General features: G+C 45.0%; 1 protein-coding gene across 1 annotated transcript in view; it reads left to right on the forward strand.

Annotated features, from left to right (window-relative positions):
- LOC141063549 (sulfotransferase 6B1-like) overlaps positions 1–19,899 on the forward strand; it is a 121,919-nt gene that overhangs the window by 79,575 nt on the left and 22,445 nt on the right. The window contains exon 5 of the mRNA XM_073557664.1: positions 17,336–17,430. Coding sequence (XP_073413765.1) covers positions 17,336–17,430 — 95 coding nt within the window. The remainder of the gene's footprint in view (positions 1–17,335; positions 17,431–19,899) is intronic.

Consider the following 19,899-nt stretch of genomic DNA (forward strand, 5'->3'; position numbering starts at 1 on the left):
CTTTTGAGTACCCTAGAATCTGCAATATGGCTGGTGATTCTGTTATGAATGGTTCACCGAGGAGGAAAAAATAAACAACAAGCTAAGCCTCAGAAAACCAGAGAAGTTGGTAACTATGCAGATTGCAGATCCCTGAACTTAACCGCACAACTAGCAGCAGTCGTGGAGCATTCCTACGATGGTCCAAGACGCCTCATCACAACCGGAGAGCTACATAAGCCTAAAGCAGGAAAAGAGGAAAACTAACTGCCTCAGAGCAGACCCCAAAGGAAAGACAGCCCCCCCCACATGTATTGACGGTGAAACTAGATGAAATTACAAACAAAGGCAGGAAAATAGGCTGAGCAAACGATGGGGCCCGGCTAACTAAAAAGGACAGGAAAAGAAAGACACTGTCTGCAATCTGCCACAAAAAACCAACAAAAATATTGTCCAACACTTCTGATAGCAAAATTAACCCTGAAGTCACTAGACTTCTAAACCTATATCAGCACTCTGAAATATTCTGAGACAGAGCAAAAAAGAGGCCAATCTAATAAGGAACAAAAAGCAGATTGGCAAATACTGATTAATAGGAGTGGAAATTCAGCATAGCCCCAGCAGGGGCAAGCTGATTACACAAAAAACTGAATTGACCAACAAGCGCAAGTGTGAACATTAGCAAAAAACAAACTTAACTTGAGAAGACTGGAAGAGAGCTGAAGTCCAGGACCTGAGAAGCAGACTGAATCACCAGCACCCGGATAGGGCGTCGGCTGTCTTATATCCAGTCTGATACTCCAGAGATCCAATCGTTATCTTCCTCATCAGGTGGCAGATCACTACCACTTAAACTAACAGCACTACCTCCAGAGGGAGAACAGAAGGGGAACTCTCAACTGGTGGAGCAGAAAATGAGTTCATGACACGTCCCCCCGTGTCGCCACACTCACACCCCTGCACTTCACCAAGGGGTACACCACCCTCCAACCCCTTCCACCACGAGGTCTGCGCCAATGGTGAGGGTTGAGCCTTGCCCCTACTCTCCTGCAGCACATCTGCTGGTCTCACCGGAGAGGAAGGGGTCCGTTGAAGAGAGACGGCAGAGACAGTAGTTCCTAGGCAGCAGACTTCAAACAAGTGCCCTCAGCTGACCATTTCCCTCGCCCGCCAATCTATTACCGGGTCGTGTCTTTTCAGCCAAGGGAGGCCTAAAACAATAGATACTGGCATTCCCTCCAAGACGTAGCACGAAAAGGACTCCTCAAGATGTCCTATACGCAGATGGATATTCTCTACGACCTTGGTCAAGCTCCCCTGGCTCAGTGGAACAGAATTAATGGCCTGGACGCTTATAGGCTGGGCTAGCATCCTACACCTCAGACCATGAGTCTAGACAAAGCGAGCATCCACCAGACTGACTCCTGCTCCACTGTCCACAAGCACCGGTATCACCTCCGGTACCGCGCAGCAGCCAAGACATGGTACCTTGGGAGGGCAAAATGGAGGAAATGTATACTCCCTGGTCACCCCCCTCCAAGTGACCAGGGGATTGCGGCTTCTCAGATGGCTCAGATAATTTGGCGCGCAATGGGCAAGCCTTCAGGACATGACCAGTCTGCCCACAGTACAAACATGCTGACACCACTCCCCGATCCGTAGGCAGCTCCGAATACAACCTAGCTACTCCTACTTGCATGGGTTCATCAGGAGACTTGGCATGAACTGGGCAGGCTCTCATAAAATGGCCAGGCTTCCCACAGGAAAAGCATACCCCCCACCACGATGAGCCGCAGACACCCCCTTTTTTGTATCAACAACACCGGGCTGTCTGGGTTCCTCCGTCCGCACTGACGGGTCCTCCTCCCTAGCGAGGACATCAGGGGGCACTTTTGTATGTGTCTTTCCCTAAGGCATCTATTCACCTGGATGGCAAGGGACATGGCGGCCTCCAGCGACCTAGGGGCGGCGTACTGCACCCGAGTTTCCTGCAACTTTGGAGACAAACCCTGCACAAATTGACTCCTAAGTGCAGGGTCATTCCACTGAGTGTTAGAGGCTCACCTCCTAAACTCTGAGCAGTACTCCTCAGCAACCCGGGCTCCCTGTTTACACCTACGGAGTCAAGATTCCGCCAGGGCGACGCCATCAGGATCCCCATACACAAGCGCCAAAGCCGCAAAAAACTCATCCATGGACACCAATGATGGAGAATCGTCCGGTAGGGAGAAGGCCCAGGATTGGGGATCCCCTTTAAGAAGGGACATCATGATTCCCACCCGTTGCACTTCACTCCCTGATGAACGAGGGCACAGCCTGAAATACAATTTGCAGGCTTGCTGGAATACCAAGAATTGATCTCTCCCTCCAGAAAATCTGTCAGGGAGGGATATCTTGGGTACTGGCTGAGCCTGTTCCTGAACCAAGCCTCCAGAGCCCACCAACAGCTGCAGCTGCCGCACCAACCCTCCGCGCAGCCCCCTAATCTCATTAGTAAGGGTCTGCAGCATTTGGGAAAAGGGCTGAACTGGGTCCATGGCCCAGCAGAAAAAAAAAGTTATGGTTGGTGATAATGTAATGGTTACATGTGACTGGACACACCGCCTCCGCAGGGCGAATTTATATGACACACGCGTCCCTGGATACACCTCCTCCAGTAGAGTGAATTTAAATAATAAGACGTGCAGCCGGATACACCGCCTCCAGCAGGCGAATTTCAGAAATACACGTGAAGCCGTAAACACCGCCTCCAGCAGGGCGAATTTAAATAATAAGGGTAAACACCAGGGAAACAATTACAATGGTGGGCCCTGCGATAGGGAAAAGGGACGTGGAGAACTCCTGCACTCCCCTGAGTCAGTGTCTCTGCACTCCTACCGATCCCTAGGCCGATTCCGCACCGGGCGCCGCTCAGGATACCTTTAAATCCTAGGTCGCCCTGCACCTACCCCTTTCTAGTGAAATGGCCGGTGCAGAGACTAATCCCACCATTGCACTGAAACACACATAAAGGAAAGACACAAACAGGGAAACACGATTTAGCTTTACTCTGTTGCACTTGCTCCTTGCAACAGAGTCCACCACCAGAATACAGCTCTCCTCCTGAATCGCTGCCTCCAAGCTCTGTCAGAGCTACAAGGAAATCCCCTATGACTCCTTCCACACCAGGGCTAAGACAGTGCTGCAAGGAACGCTCTCCCCAGCTCCTTCCTCCACCAGGGATGGTTGGAAATGGATACTATCACCAACCCTGATTGCAACACCTGTGACTCTTTTATAGCAGAGTCAGAGAAATCACACCTGCATCGTAATCATGTGCACTAACTAAAGAAAAAACAAACGAAAAGAACCGAGGACAATGTCCAATAATAGAAATTTCTTTATTTTATTAGATATCCAACAAAAATATATATATGTATGTATGATTAAAATTTAATAATAAGGGGAGGCCAATGCCAAAATAAAGGCACAGCCTGGGGACAGCAATAATCGCTCAATTAGATGCACCCGAAATAATATCACACAATGTGAAGTGAAAACAAAAAATATATATAAAAACATATATAAAAGATATATAAAAGATACTGGTGCTAATATAATATATTAGAGTGCAAAACTACATATAATAAGTGCAGGCAAGAAAGAACTGTGTAAAAAATATGTGTATATATATATTTATATAGAAACTTTTTTGCACACGTTTTTTGTCCACATCATTGTGGCACATTGCACTTTATTTGTGGTAATATATTTATTATCAATTATCTCAGTACTTTATTTGTGTTTTTTTAAATATATATATTCTTATTTTTTACACAGTTCTTTCTTGCCTGCACTTATTATATGTAGTTTTGCACTCTAATATATTATATTAGCACCAGTATCTTTTATATATCTTTTATATATGTTTTTATATATATTTTTTGTTTTCACTTGACATTGTGTGATATTATTTCGGGTGCATCTAATTGAGCGATTATTGCTGTCCCCAGGCTGTGCCTTTATTTTGGCATTGGCATCCCCTTATTATTAAATTTTAATCATACATACATATATATATTTTTGTTGGATATCTAATAAAATAAAGAAATTTCTATTATTGGACATTGTCCTCGGTTCTTTTCGTTTGTTTTATCTTATTTGTCCGAGTTGTCTCCTTATATATATTTTTTCCATGGGTGCATAATTATGATTGCTAGGTGAATTTTATACTGCACTTTCCTTGAGTTATCTTATTTTAACTAACTAAAGAAACCAGAGTGCAATGACGCTCACCACCACCGGGGGGCAAATTTAGAACAAAAGACACCACAGTGCAATAATCCTAATGGCCACCGGGGGCAAAACCAAACCTAAGCACAGAAAAAAAAGGTTACCTGTGCTTTATATCAGTCCTGATCCAGCATGGATCATGACAATGAGCAAGAGACAGAGAGAAAGAAACAGAGAAAGAAAGAAAGAAATAAAGAAAGATTCTATAAAGATACTATAGCAGCCCGGCTCCCATTGTAATGCCCACCTGAGCCTCCAGGTGCAGGACATATCATGATTCGCTCACATGGCCGGCATCCCTGATTCCAAGGCGATCCTGCTGTCTGCGCTGTCGGAGGAGGACATGGTGATGGATCTGAAGCATTCCTGGTTCCGTCACAATTTCCTCATGAAATTACCTAATTTCCGGTCAGCTTCCAGCACATCACTTCTGGTGGACCATCATGTGCGAGTTTTAAAGTGTTCCTCGGGGCTCTGCCGTGTACTCCTGTGTCCGTGGGAAAAGCCCGCTTTGTATGCCTCATACACACTTGGCTTCGCTCTGTACATCCAGTACACATATGGCTCCACTCCGTACACACACAGCTCCGCATACCCCATACACACGCAGCTCCGCTCCGTACACCAAGTACACAAACGACTCCACTCCGTACACCTCATACACGCGCGGCTCCGCTCCATACACCTGCGGCTCCACTCTGTACACCTCGTACACGCATGGCTCCGCTCCGTACACTCATGATTCTGCTCCGTATGCCCTGTACACATGTGGCTCCTCTCCGTGCATGTCGTACACACATGGCTGCACTCTGTACACCTCTTACACATGTGGTTCCGTACACCTCGTACACGCGCGGCTCCACTCTGTACACCTCATACACATGTGGCTCTGCTCCATACACCTCGTACACGCGCGGCTCCGCTCACCTTGTACACGTGCGGCTCCACTCCGTATGCCCCGTACACACACGGCTCAGCTCCGTACACCTCGTACACATACGGCTCTGCTCCATACACCTCGTACACATGCGGCTCCACTCCGTACACTTGGTACACACACGGCTCTGCTCCGTACACCTCGTACACACACGGCTCCGCTCCGTACACCTCGTACACACACGGCTCCACTCCGTATGCCCCGTACACACACGGCTCCACTCCGTACACCTCATACACATACGGCTCTGCTCCATACACCTCGTACACATGCGGCTCCACTCCGTACACTTGGTACACACATGGCTCTGCTCCGTACACCTCGTACACACACGGCTCCGCTCCGTACACCTCATACACACACGGGTCCACTCTGTACACACGTGGCTCTGTACACCTTGTACACGTGCGGCTCCGCTCTGTACACCTCATACACACGTGGCTCTGCTCCGTACACCTCGTACACACACGCGCTGCTACATCCACACTGTAAACCCCTCGTGACCCCACACAGAAACTTCACCTCATCCAGCACCATGACAACCAGCACACCAGAGACATGGAGGCCCCTGATCATGTGACCCCTGACTCCACCCCTCCTGTGACCTCAACACAGGTCCTGTGCGCTCAGCCACAGAACAGCCTAGCCACATTATTGCAGGCTGCAGTGGGTCTCTGGGAGGGCGAGGATGGGGTCGGTGCTTGGGGGGGCATGGTGGCTCAGTGCAGTGCGGGAAAAATAGCGTCCTGGGCAGGACACAGGGGGGGGTCAAAAACAGGACTGTCCCATGAGAATTGGGACAGTTGGGAGCTATGATGTATCACTGACTTGAATGCTGGACCGTGAATCGATTTGCTCATCTCTAGCCTCAATAGAGTGGGCAGTCCCGTATTTACTTCTACACCCTGCAGTCTTGAGCATCTCCCTCCATCCGCCCTGTCCTGCTAGGGGAGAAAGTAATGGTAAATGGGTGTGGTTACAGTGCATGGCTTGGGGAGTGGTCTAAATTTGCCTTGGCGTGTCATATGTGCTGCATGGTTTGTCCCTCTTTTGCTTACTCTGAGTTGGGAGGTATGTGATTGGTGGTAGCATAAAGTGTGTTATGTGTGTGGGGATAATCTGTGGGGTGAGCTTAGCTCATTGCTGACTTATTACGACAGATGAGTGGAATAGTGAGTGGGAAGAGGAGTCTCCATTTACGGTACTCACATGTGTCGTGAGTGAGTGCTGCTCATGACAATTTGGTAATAATAATCTAATTCACCGCACACTCAGAGGGGTTTTATGCAAACAAGTGCTCATTTTATTATATACCAAACATGTGGGAGCCAAACAAGAATATATAGCACGAAGTAGAAGCGATATAATTAATACGACGTTTCGGCTCAGTCCGAGCCTTTATCACTTTTATCACTGTAAATAAAAAGAAATACATCAGAAAATGTAAGAAAAAAGAGAGAGAATTACAACACCATACAAAATCCAAAATAATCCCAGTATATAACAGTAGTAAAAAAATATACCAAATATATACAAATATACATTATGATAGTACATGGAAAACATGAATATACAAGAAAAGTAGGCTCAGTAAACTAGCACCATTTTAAGTAGAATAGGAGAAAAGGGATTACCTGAATTGAAATTCAGATCTTTGAATAAAGAGGAATAGAACTCCCAAGAGAATAGCCCAAGAAAGATGGCTGAAAGGAATTGTCAAAATCATGGTTAGTAGATTCATATGTGCAAACACCCTAATGTCTTTAGAAGGTCCTACAACAGGCCATCTGCATAAGGGGGATATAATGTGTTGCTATGATACAAATGTGCCATAGAGGGGATGTGGTGAGTTGATCCCTATGATGGGCAATATATTGTCCATGATGTCCATAAAATTCTAAGTCCGCAGTATACTGTGTAGTGTAATGTGGCACCTCAGGAAATGAATATTGCTACATGCATGCTTAAATGGTAACACTGCTCCCATGGGATAACATGTGCTATATACTGCGTGCACACTATCCACTGACAGTTGGTTGCAAGAGGCGTCCCTAAATAGCGCTACTAAAAACGGCCATGTGTACAATACCTGTTGTTATGGTGCTATACAGCGGTGCTCCCACGCCTAGCTGCAATGGCGTCATGCTATATCTATCAGGGTTAGGTGGTGTTTATATAGGAACCTGGTGGCAGCGTCCGACCGGAAGTGAAACCTCTGAACTGGAAGTGACGTCGCGCTGTCTTAATGTAAGCACTGCGCATGTCTAAGGACTGTACCTTTGAGCTGTATGTACACAGCGGTTGCCCCGGTGATAGGCAAAGTAGCAATTCTTTATCTTATCAGACAAAAAGCGGTGTAATGCTACCATTATATGTAGATTGCGCAGGAACAAGACTAGGTGGATATATTATTAATCAAGATGAGGTAACATGATGCAAGAGGTCAATAAGTAGAAAATGCATGAGTGTAACTAATATATAAGGAGGCACCTGGACTAATAATGAATCCTATGAAAAAAAGGAAAAAATAAAAAATAAAAAAGTAAAAATTAAAAAATAAAAGATGGTAAATGAAGGTAAATGAACGAAAAGTAAGCAAAACATTATTAGCTCATATAAAATTCCTTATGCATGTATTTGTATATAGATATATACAGACATATATATACACACATATATACATATATAGTGGGTAGATGGAGGGAGCTCTAATGGGAGTATAAATAACTCAATTTAAGACAGAGTCCAGTGGGCGGAGCAAACTCACCTAAGGTTATAGTGTACTAACGAGTCTGCAAAATAACAGAAAAAAGGTTAATAGTCATTATATAAGCCAGTCTATTTCTCTATTCAGCCCTCTAGGGGCTAAAGTGTCCAGCTTATGTATCCAATATGTTTCCCTCTCTCTTAATAATTTAACATGATCACCACCCCTCCTTGGACGGGGCACATGCTCAATCACCTGATATTTCAACTGTGCAACTGAATGTCGGTATTTAGTGAAGTGTTCAGGCAGGGGTAACCAGTTTTTTTGACATCTAATCATTGACTTATGGCTGGCAATACGGTCTTTAACATGTTGGGTTGTTCCCCTACATAGAGGAGGCCACATGGGCATTTCACCAAGTAAACCACGAAGTTTGAATCACACGTAACACGTATAGTAGCCACGTATCGGGAAAGACTTGCCTGTCCTTGGATGAGTGATATTGTCTGACCTGATCACATTCGAACAGGCTGCACAGTTAAGGCAGGGAAATGTGCCACAGCGGCAAGGGGCGAGTAACCTCTGGGTAGTAGTAGAAAGTTTACTGCCTATGTCAGCCCTTACCACCTTGTCATGGACATTGGTGGGACGTTTTGTACAAATCAATACCGGGGCCTCAAAGGAACTGATGTCTGGGTAAGCCTTGTAAAGGAGAGGCCAGTGTTTCTTGATGATAGATTATACTTTAGGCATCAGTAGATGAAAGGTGTGAACAAATGGAATCCTTTCTCTAGGGTATGTTGTGGGTGGAGGGGATGGAGGGGTTAGTACCCGTTGTTTTTCAACCTCAAGCAATTTTGATGGATACCGTCTGTCCTTAAATTTCTTAGCCATTGTATCAAGTCTCTCATTGTGGACGTCCCGATCCGATACAATACGTGCTACCCTGTTGAACTGTGAGCGTGGTAGACTGTTCTTAGTGGCCCTTGGGTGACAACTCGAGTAATGCAAAAGACTGTTGCTATCAGTAGGTTTACAATATAGGTCCGTTGAGAGAGTACCCTCGCTATCCTGTAAAACTCTTGTATCTAAAAAAGGAACTGATTCCATACTGAAATGTAGCGTGAATTGTAGTTCTGGATAAATGGAGTTGAGATATAAATAGAAATCCTGCAATGATGATGTCGTTCCTGTCCAGACGAAGAAGATATCATCGATATAATGGTGATATTCTGTAGCATGTTGTAAGAAAAGATTATTGCAGAAAACATGATTAATCTCAAAATGGTTCATATAAGCGTTTGCATAGGCCGGCGCTATGTTCGCGCCCATTTCAGTCCCGCACCTCTGTATATAGTAGGTGTCCTCATATAAGAAGTAGTTTTCATGTAATACTAGTTTAAGTAGGTCTATACAAAACTGTATGGAATCTGTGGACAAGTCTGAGGAATTATTTAAAAAACTTGCGGTTTCAATTCCTTTATCATGGGTTATCGAGGTGTATAGGCTATTGACATCAAGGGTGGTAAGGATACTACCCGGGGGTACTTTGCCCAATTGTTGAATGATTTTCAAAAAATGTCCTGTGTCTAGGAGGAAAGACCTAGTCTGTTTGACTAGAGGTGTGAGTATTTTCTCAAGAAAAATGGATAGTGGAGATAGAACCGAATCCGTAGATGCAACAATCGGTCTGCCTGGTGGATTTTGTAAAGACTTATGTATCTTAGGTAGTACATAAAAAACCGGTGTAATTGGATGAGGGTTCACAAGAAAACTGGCAGTTTTTTGGTCAGTTATATGGCGGTCTAGATATGTTTTGGATAAATCCTTGATCTTATGAGTAATAGTGGAAACCGGATCCCTAGAGATAATCCCATAAGTGTTGGTGTCAGATAACTGTCTATTCACTTCCTTATTGTAATCAATGTAGTTCATAACTACTAAAGCACCGCCTTTATCAGCCGGTTTGATTATGATGTTCTTATTATTGTGAATAGAATTAAGAGCTTGCTTTTCAGCAGGTGATAGATTAGAGTGAGTAGGGAAAAGACCGAGTTGTGCCTGATGGGAAAGCATTTTGACCTCACGGTCCACTAGCGAAATGAACGTCTCCGCCGCATGGTATGTGCTCGGAGGACAGAATTTGCTCGGGTTATGAAGACCAAGTACAGAGATAGACAATTCAGGAACCTGAGTATCACAAGGTATTGGAGTCCCCTCACCAATAGGGTTAGGAGACAAACCAAAATGGGTTTTAAGTCTAATAGTTCGATAAAATCGCTTGAGATCTTTCTCAAGTTGGAACGAGTCCCACTTAGGAGTGGGACAAAAGGAAAGTCCCTTCTGCAACACAAAGATCTCCAACAGGGAGAGGAGATAGTCCGAAATGTTAATCACCAGGTCCGATGCTACACCTGTTGTCTCACCTGTGAGCGGGTTGCTATCCTTTCTCCTGCCTCGCCTGGTGGGTCTGTGGTTCGCTGATCTCCCCTGCGGCCTCTTCCTAAAAAACGTTGTCTGCCAGAGTTTATGGAGGAGTCGCTTCCGGAACAGAAGGACCCATTTCTTCATTGGTAATAGGGTCTGCGCCAGGGGCCCATAGTAGCGGATGTATCGTTCCATTTGTATACTCTGTTCATAGAATAGTCGTCGGAGTCACGCTGAAATTTCTGCCTCTTCCGTTCCTGTAGAGACTTTTGGTGTTCAGACAGGATTTTCTCGGTTTTGGTTTTCAGAGATGTCCACTCCGTTGAGGAAATAGAGGTGGAAAGTTGCACTTCAATAGCCTATATATTTTGCTTAGTTTCCACTATGGCCCTCTGGAGATATTCCACAGTCAATATAATAATGTCTAAGGAACATTTATTTAGTATCTTTTTATATTTCTCACAATACTCTGAATTATCAGAGAAGAGAGTAGGGCGGAGATTGCTCCTAAGTCCCCTTGGAATCTTATTCTGTCTATGGTATTCTGCCAATGTAGTACAGTGTAAATCATATGAAATCAATCTACGTTTTGCTTTTTCGTAATCTCGAGTCCTAAGTTCTTGGACTGGAGTTCTCAAACACTCATTGGAGCTAGTAACTTGAGCCAATTTGGTGGCAGTAATGAGATATTCTTGGCAAATACATTACTCACAAAAAGCTGATTTAAACAATAGGTCATAGCGATTTTGTGCTGGTCTGATATCCAGGTCCTGCCAGCCTGTAGCCACTGCTCAGAAGTGTAGTGAACGAGCAGCTTCAGAGAGGAGCCAGAGATGAGATTGTTCCCACACTTAGAACTTGTCTGCCATGACACTGAGTGTGCCATTTAATAATTTCTGCAGCATGGATCATGACAATGAGCAAGAGACACAGAGAAATAAAGAAAGATTCTATAAAGATACTATAGCAGCCCGGCTCCCATTGTAATGCCCACCTGAGCCTCCAGGTGCAGGACATATCATGATTCGCTCACATGGCCGGCATCCCTGATTCCAAGGCGATCCTGCTGTCCGCGCTGTCGGAGGAGGACATGGTGATGGATCTGAAGCATTCCTGGTTCCGTCACAATTTCCTCATGAAATTACCTAATTTCCGGTCAGCTTCCAGCACATCACTTCTGGTGGACCATCATGTGCGAGTTTTAAAGTGTTCCTCGGGGCTCTGCCGTGTACTCCTGTGTCCGTGGGAAAAGCCCGCTTTGTATGCCTCATACACACTTGGCTTCGCTCCGTACATCCAGTACACATATGGCTCCACTCCGTACACACACAGCTCCGCATACCCCATACAAACGCAGCTCCGCTCCGTACACCAAGTACACACACGACTCCACTCCGTACACCTCATACACGCGCGGCTCCGCTCCATACACCTGCGGCTCCACTCTGTACACCTCGTACACGCGTGGCTCCGCTCCGTACACTCACGATTCTGCTCCGTATGCCCTGTACACATGTGGCTCCTCTCCATGCATGTCGTACACACATGGCTGCACTCTGTACACCTCTTACACACGTGGTTCCGTACACCTCGTACACGCGCGGCTCCACTCTGTACACCTCATACACATGTGGCTCTGCTCCATACACCTCGTACACGCGCGGCTCCGCTCACCTTGTACACGTGCGGCTCCACTCCGTATGCCCCGTACACACGTGGCTCTGCTCCGTACACCTCATACACATACGGCTCTGCTCCATACACCTCGTACACATGCGGCTCCAGTCCGTACACTTGGTACACACATGGCTCTGCTCCGTACACCTCGTACACACACGGCTCCGCTCCGTACACCTCATACACACACGGGTCCGCTCTGTACACACGTGGCTCTGCTCCGTACACCTCGTACACACACGGCTCCACTCCATACACCTCGTACACAAGCGGCTCTGCTCCACACACCTCGAACACATACAGCGCTGCTACATCCACACTGTAAACCCCTCGTGACCCCACACAGAAACTTCACCTCATCCAGCACCATGACAACCAGCACAGCAGAGTCCTGCAGACATGGAGGCCCCTGATCATGTGACATCTGACTCCACCCCTCCTGTGACCTCAACACAGGTCCTGTGCGCTCAGCCACAGAACAGCTTAGCCACATTATTGCAGGCTGCAGTAGGTCTCTGGGAGGGCTGTTGTGAGTTCATTTTCCCCTTCACCATTGAGGTCTGATGAACTCCCTCTTCTGGTGAAGGAAGGTAGTGAGGCTGATTACAAAGCACCTGAGCAGAATGATGATGACTGGGTGACTGGGATTGCTGACTGGATATAAGGCAGCCGATGCCCTTCTTCCTTGCGGGTGATTACTCTGAGGGATTCTTGGAGGCCAGTCTGATTCCTGCTACTCAAAAGCTAAGTTTTCTGCTCTACTTTTTGCATTTGTGTTTTGGTTTTGTTTTGCCTTGTTTTTCTGGATTTCTGCCTTTCCCTGCTGGGTGAGCTGAATTCCTTTTTGCTCTGTCTTCAGATAATACCTGAGTACTGATATAGTCTTTTTGAAGCCTAGAGTCTTCAGGGCTTTTTTCCCTATCAGTCTGTTGGCTCTTGTTTTTGAGAGGGTTTTGCACTGTTGTGAGATCATTTTCCCCTTCACCAGAAGAGGGAGTTCATCAGACCTCAATGGTGAAGGGGAAAATGAACTCACAACAGTACCTCCCCCTTGAGGAGGGGTCACCGAACTCTCATCCACGCCACCAGGGCGATCAGGGTGAGCCCGATGAAAGGCACGCACCTATCTTTTGGCATGAATATCAGAGGCAAAGACCCAGGAATTATCCTCCTGACCATAACCAACTTCAGACATCACTCTCTTCTTCCACTGGGCCCGCCTTGTCTCGTGATGTCAGGAATTTTGTGCAGTCCTGTGGGACTTGCTCCCGGTCTAAACCTTGTTCTCGCTCTAGTGGGTTGTTGATACCATTGTTCTGGGGTTTCCCTGGTTGCAAATTCATTCTGTTATGAATGAGTCACTATAGGAGGCAAAAACAGAAATACTTAGCTAAGTCCAGAAAACCAGAGAAGTTGGCAGCTATCGGATTGCAGACCCCTGAACCTAACAACAACAACTAGCAGTAGCCGTGGGGGGTTCCTACGGTGCCCTAGACCCCTCAATCACAGCCGGAGAACTACATAGCCTAAAGACAGAAAGGGAAATCTAAACTGCCCCAGAGCAGACCCCAAAGCAATAGGCAGCCCCCAACATATAATGATGGTGAAGCAAGATGAAAAAACACTCACACAGATAGAAAGATAGGCTGAGCAAATGATGGGGCTCAAGCTAACTAAATAGGACAGAATAGAAAAGCTGCTGTCTGCAATCCACCAAAACCTTCTCAAAAACAAGAGCCAACAGACTGATAGGGAAAAAAGCCCTGAAGACGCTAGGCTTCAAAAAGACTATGTCAGTACTCAGGTATTATCTGAAGACAGAGCAAAAAGGAATTCAGCTCACCCAGCAGGGAAAGGCAGAAATCCAGAAAAACAAGGCAAAACAAAACCAAAACACAAATGCAAAAAGTAGAGCAGAAAACTTTTGAGTAGCAGGAATCAGACTGGTCTCCAAGAATCCCTCAGAGTAATCACCCGCAAGGCAGAAGGGCATCTGTTATGAATGAGTCACCGTAGGAGGCAAAAGCAGAAATACAAGCTAAGTCCAGAAAACCAGAGAAGTTGGCAACTATCAGATTGCAGACCCCTGAACCTATCAACACAACTAGCAGTAGCCGTGGGGGGTTCCTACGATGCCCTAGACCCCTCGATCACAGCCGGAGAAATACATAGGCCTAAAGAAAGAAAGGGGAAATCTAAACTGCCCCAGAGCAGACCCCAAAGCAAAAGGCAGCCCCCAACATATAATGACGGTGAAGCAAGATGAAAATACTAACACAGACAGAAAGATAGACTGAGCAACGACGGGGCCCCAAAACTACCTAGACAGGAAAGGACAGGAAGGCTGCTGTCTGCAATCTGCCAAAACCCTATCAAAGACATAAGCCAACCAGCTGATATGAAAAAGGCCCTGAAGCAGCTAGGCTTCAAAAACTGAATCAGCACTCAGGTATTTTCAGAAGACAGAGCTAAATGAATTCAGCACACCCCAGCAGGGAATGGCAGAAATCCAGAAAAACAAAGCAAAAACAAAGTCAAAGCACAAAAGCAAAAGGCCGAGCAGCAAACTTAGCTTTGGAGGAGCAGGAATTCAGACTGGTCTCCAAGCATCCCACAGAGAAATCACCCGCAGGGCAGAAGGGCGTCGGCAGCATTATATCCAGTCCGTAACTCCACTCAGCCAGTCATAATCATCAGCCTCAGGTGTTTGACAATCAGGCTCACTACCTTTCTTTACCAGAAGAGGGAGTTCCTCTGGCCTCAATAATGAAGGGGAAAATGAACTCACAACAGGCGTCCGCTGCCTTATATCCAGTCAGCAATCCCAGTCACCCAGTCATCATCATTCTGCTTAGGTGCTTTGTAATCAGCCTCACTACCTTCCTTCACCAGAAGAGGGAGTTCATCAGACCTCAAGGGTGAAGGGGAAAATGAACTCACAACAGAGGGCAAGGATGGGGTCGGTGCATGGGTGGGCATGGCGGCTCAGTGCAGTGTGGGAAAAATAGCGTCCCGGGCGGGACACAGGTGGGGGGTGTCAAAATCAGGACTGTCCCGTGAGAATTGGGACAGTTGGGAGCTATGATGTATCACTGACTTGAATGCTGGACCGTGAATCGATTTGCTCATATCTAGCCTCAAGAGAGTGAACAGTCCCATATTTACTTCTACACCCTGCAGTCTTGAGCATCTCCCTCCATCCGCCCTGTCCTGCTAGGGGAGAAAGTAATGGTAAATGGGTGTGGTTACAGTGCATGGCTTGGGGAGTGGTCTAAATTTGCCTTGGCGTGTCATGTCTGCTGCATGGTTTGTCCCTCTTTTGCTTACTCTGAGTTGGGAGGTATGTGATTGGTGGTAGCATAAAGTGTGTTATTTGTGTAGGGATAATCTGTGGGGTGAGCTTAGCTCATTGCTGACTTATTACGACAGATGAGTGGAATAGTGAGTGGGAAGAGGAGTCTCCATTTACGGTCCTCACATGTGTCGTGAGTGAGTGCTGCTCATGACAATTTGGTTGCAGTAATGGGATAGTCTTGGCAAATACATTACTCACAAAAAGCTGATTTAAACAATACGTCATAGCGATTTTGTTCTGGTCTGATATCCAGGTCCTGCCAGCCTGTAGCCACTGCTCAGAAGTGTAGTGAACGAGCAGCTTCAGAGAGGAGCCAGAGATGAGATTGTTCCCACACTTAGTACTTGTCTGCCCTGACACTGAGTGTGCCATTTAATAATTTCTGCAGCTATTGTGTAGACATACAGCAGAGCTTAGTTACTTATTACATGTCCTTCTAGATCTCTTCTTTCAGCAGTCAGTGCTGAAGTGAGAGACTTTACATCACTATGAGATGAGATCTGGAAAAGTTTGTAATGATAGGTAACTCAGCTTTGCACTATCTATGTGCAGAAGATGCAGGGATCATTGAAGAAATTAGAGCATGTTCCTTTCTCCCCTGCATAATGCTATCTTCTGCTGATTGGTCAGCCTATTGCAGGGAAGAAGTACACACCCCCATCTCTGGTAACACGCAAGTTGAATATAACATAAATTATATACTTTACAAGTTAAGAACTCCACAGGGGAGAGGAAAAATGACAAAATAAAAACTATGCTTTACTCAGCTCTGTAGCCAACATTCCATGATGTAGCCATTTTAGCAAACTAAAACTGGTGAAAGGTTTTATTTAATACCTAAGGATTGCTTTAGAAGCAATCTTTTTCATTTAGCATTCAAAACTTTCAAACAACTTGTTCTCATTTGCTCAAGATAACAGACAATAGATCGCAGACAATTTGCAAACCTTTTGTTTAAATCAATTTAAAGTGTCAGCCACTAGTATCTCCCACATTTCTAGAGTGCTGTCTACTGCCTCTTATCAATTGTAATCTGTCTTCAGCAGAAGAGACACTCAAGTTCCCCATACACATTAGACTATAGATATCAACAGGTTTGACTGACATTCTAGTGTGTATGGGGGCACCGGTCAACTGATTGTCAGGAAAGATGTTGATTGAGCATGTCCGGTTTTAAACTGCCATTCACTTTGTTCTCCTGGAGCTACAGTAAGCCGCTGTTTTCTCATGGAGAACAAAGGAGCACTCTGCTGAGCGAGCACCCCAGAATATGGGAAATATGGCCGAAATGTCTGTCGGCTGAATAATCAGCAGACAGCCATCTAATGTGTATAGCCAGCTTGAGACGGAATGCAGGATGTCAGGCCTTGTAATAACAAAAAGGTGGAACAGCATGCCTGGCTTATCTAATGAGGAATATGAACACCCTCTGATGGGAACATTTTCTCACTACTCATCCAATGAGACGTCCATCAATATAAAGAACAAGACTGCACTCTACATCAGATCTGTGTAAAAAGTGTATCGTAGTCAAAAAAGAAGACTGTGTTTCAGCTGTATTTTAGGCTTCATGCTTGAAAAAATATTGTTATTTATAATGCCTGATTCATGGGCCCTCTGCTCTTGCTCTCCTGTCTGTGAAACTGAATGTAGCCATGATTGTGTGATGATGAGCTTTCAGTTCAGGACAAGCAAGAAAACAAATGCAGAAACAATGCAAGATGAAAAGTGAGAGAATAGATGTTGCAGCTTCTATAGTGTTGGCAAGATGCTCTTGAAGATCTGTCCACTCAAAACTAGTAGATAGCAAGTTACAGACAATGAGAAGTTGATGCTTTTCCACACATTTGAGGTGAAGGAACATCTAGACTTTAAATAGCCCTGAATGTAAACTGAATGTGACATTTTGATTTTTGTTTCTTTTTTTTGCTTCAAATTCCTCTTCTAAAGACTAATGTTGTTTTCAATATTTTTTCTAAAGTGTGTTATGGGCAGTATTTTGATTTTGTTGCGGCCTGGGAGAAACACTTCAATGATAAAACTATGATGGCAATTACATTTGAAGACATGAAAATGGTAAGTGTGACTTTCTGTCCCTTAAAGAGAACCTGTTATATTGGACATGCCGTCTTATCTGCCAGCAGCAGGATATCCAGCTTGGGGAACTGAGCAGATTGACGGAAAGATGTCATATAAATTGTATTTTATTTATTTGAAATCTCTGATCATTCTGGGTTTAGCAGTTAACTGGTAGTCCTAATTAAAAATGTATGGCTATTTCTGAGAGTACTCTTACAGAAGGCTATCAGTCATTAATAAAGAGGATGCATAAAGCTGGGTTTTCCTTAAATCTTGTGGTCATTATCTACTGCATGAATGGAAGAAGCAGAGTAAAAAATATAGATATAGTGGGTACGGAAAGTATTCTGACCCCTTTAAATTTTTCACTCTTTGTTTCATTGCAGCCATTTGGTAAATTCAAAAAAGTTCATTTTTTTCTCATTAATGTACACTCTGCACCCCATCTTGACTGAAAAAAACAGAAATGTAGAAATTTTTGCAACCCCCGTCATTTTAGAGATTAGATATTAGAAAAAGCTTTTTGACAGTGAGGGTGTTCAATGAGTGGAAGAGGCTGCCACGAGAGGAGGTGAGTTCTCCTTCAATGGAAGTCTTGAAAGAGAGGCTGGATAGAGATCTGTCTGAGATGCTTTAGTGAATCCTGCATTGAGCAGGGGGTTGGACACAGTGACCCTGGAGGTCAATTCCAACTCTAACATTCTATGGTTCTATGATTTTTCTTAAGTCCTCCATCAATAAGCTGAGTTTCTCTGATCAATAAGCTGAGTTTCTCTGAATCTTAGAATTTGGTTTTTCTATGGGCATTGTCATTAGGCACTGTGCAATTATCAGTTGCTCTCTTGAGGTGCCGCAGGAAAACTGAGTTTCAAATCATTGCTGAAGGTCCCACTAGCATTACTCTCTGTGATACTAGGGCAGGGGTGAGGAATCTTTTTTCTGCCAAGGGCCATTTGGATATTTATACCATCCTTCGGGGGCTGTATAAACTCCGCCCACAAAGTACATCCTGACTCTGGCACTGGTTTCATGACTTAATCTTTCATTGCATGCCCTTCAATGCTCAGTAGTGCACACTGCGTGTGAGTGCTAACAGAACAAGAAGAAATTAATGAGCTTGTGGCAATCAAAATACAGCTCCCTGCCCAAGAATGCAGTCCCTGAGAATCTGCTCGGGGGCCTGATAAAAGGTCATCGAGGGCCGTAAATGGCCCTGGGGCCTGAGGTTCCCCACCCCTGTATTAGGGGGACTCTTCTGAGAAAAAGAGAATGCACCGCTTAAGGAGCTAAACTAATTATAACGATAGTACAGAAAATATTCTTTAAAATAAATGGTACAAACAGAGAAAGACTGGCTTTTTTTCTTTAAACGTCAAACGTGCAAGTATCTCATGCCAATATAGTGAATTAGGTTGTATATGAATTTTCTGGAACTGTAAGAAATTCCAGGAGGCATAGCCAGAAGTAGATTCAAAAGGAGTGGGAAATATACAAAGACTTATACTTACTTATGATTTTGGATCTAAAAGCATCATTAAAAACTACATTGGATTTTTTTTCAAAACAATGTGGCTATAACAACTGTGGTGTAGTGACCACTGTGTCCACTAGGGGGCGCTGTATGGATGTCCCAGGAGAGTGGATGAATGGCAAGATACTGAATGACCATTATGTGTCTCAAAGTGGGTGGCCTTGAGATGGAGATTTATGTGTGTGTTAATAATAATAATAATAATAATAAATTTTATTTTTATAGCGCCGACATATTCCGCAGCACTTTACATTTCAGAGTGGATTTGTACAGACAATAGACATTACAGCATAACAATAATCACATACAGTAGATTATAACAAATAACAAGAGGAGTGAGGGCCCTGCTCGCAAGCTTACAGTCTATGAGGAAAGAGGTAGACACGAAAGGTGGGTGGTAACAGTTGCTCTGATTGTATGGACCAGCCATAATGTTAAGTGTGTAACAGTACAGACACAGAGGGCTAATGGATGCATAAAGCATGTGGGAACATGATGCTGGGAACCTGGTTATGGTAAAACTTTTGGCTCTGCCACACAGGGATAGGTTAGGTTAATGTGTTGAGGCGATAGGCCAGTCTGAATAAATGCGTTTTCAGGACACGCTTAAAATTGTGGGGATTGGGGACTAATCGTATTGACCTGGGAAGTGCATTCCAAAGAATTGGCGCGGCACGTGTAAAGTCTTGGAGACGGGAGTGGGAGGTTCTGACTATTGAGGATACTAACCTCAGGTCATCAGCAGAACGGAGGGCGCGGGTAGGGTGGTATACTGAAACAAGGGAGGAGATGTAGGGTGGTGCTGAGCCATGGAGGGCTTTGTGGGTGAGGGTAATAAGTTTATACTGAATTCTGGAGTGGATGGGTAGCCAGTGTAATGACTGGCACAAGGTAGAGGCATCGGTGTAACGATTGGTGAGGAATATGATCCTGGC

The sequence above is a fragment of the Dendrobates tinctorius genome, unplaced genomic scaffold (genome assembly GCF_039654945.1).
Source record: "Dendrobates tinctorius isolate UK_male_01 unplaced genomic scaffold, ASM3965494v1 ptg000250l, whole genome shotgun sequence".
In the NCBI taxonomy this organism is placed as follows: domain Eukaryota; kingdom Metazoa; phylum Chordata; class Amphibia; order Anura; family Dendrobatidae; genus Dendrobates; species Dendrobates tinctorius.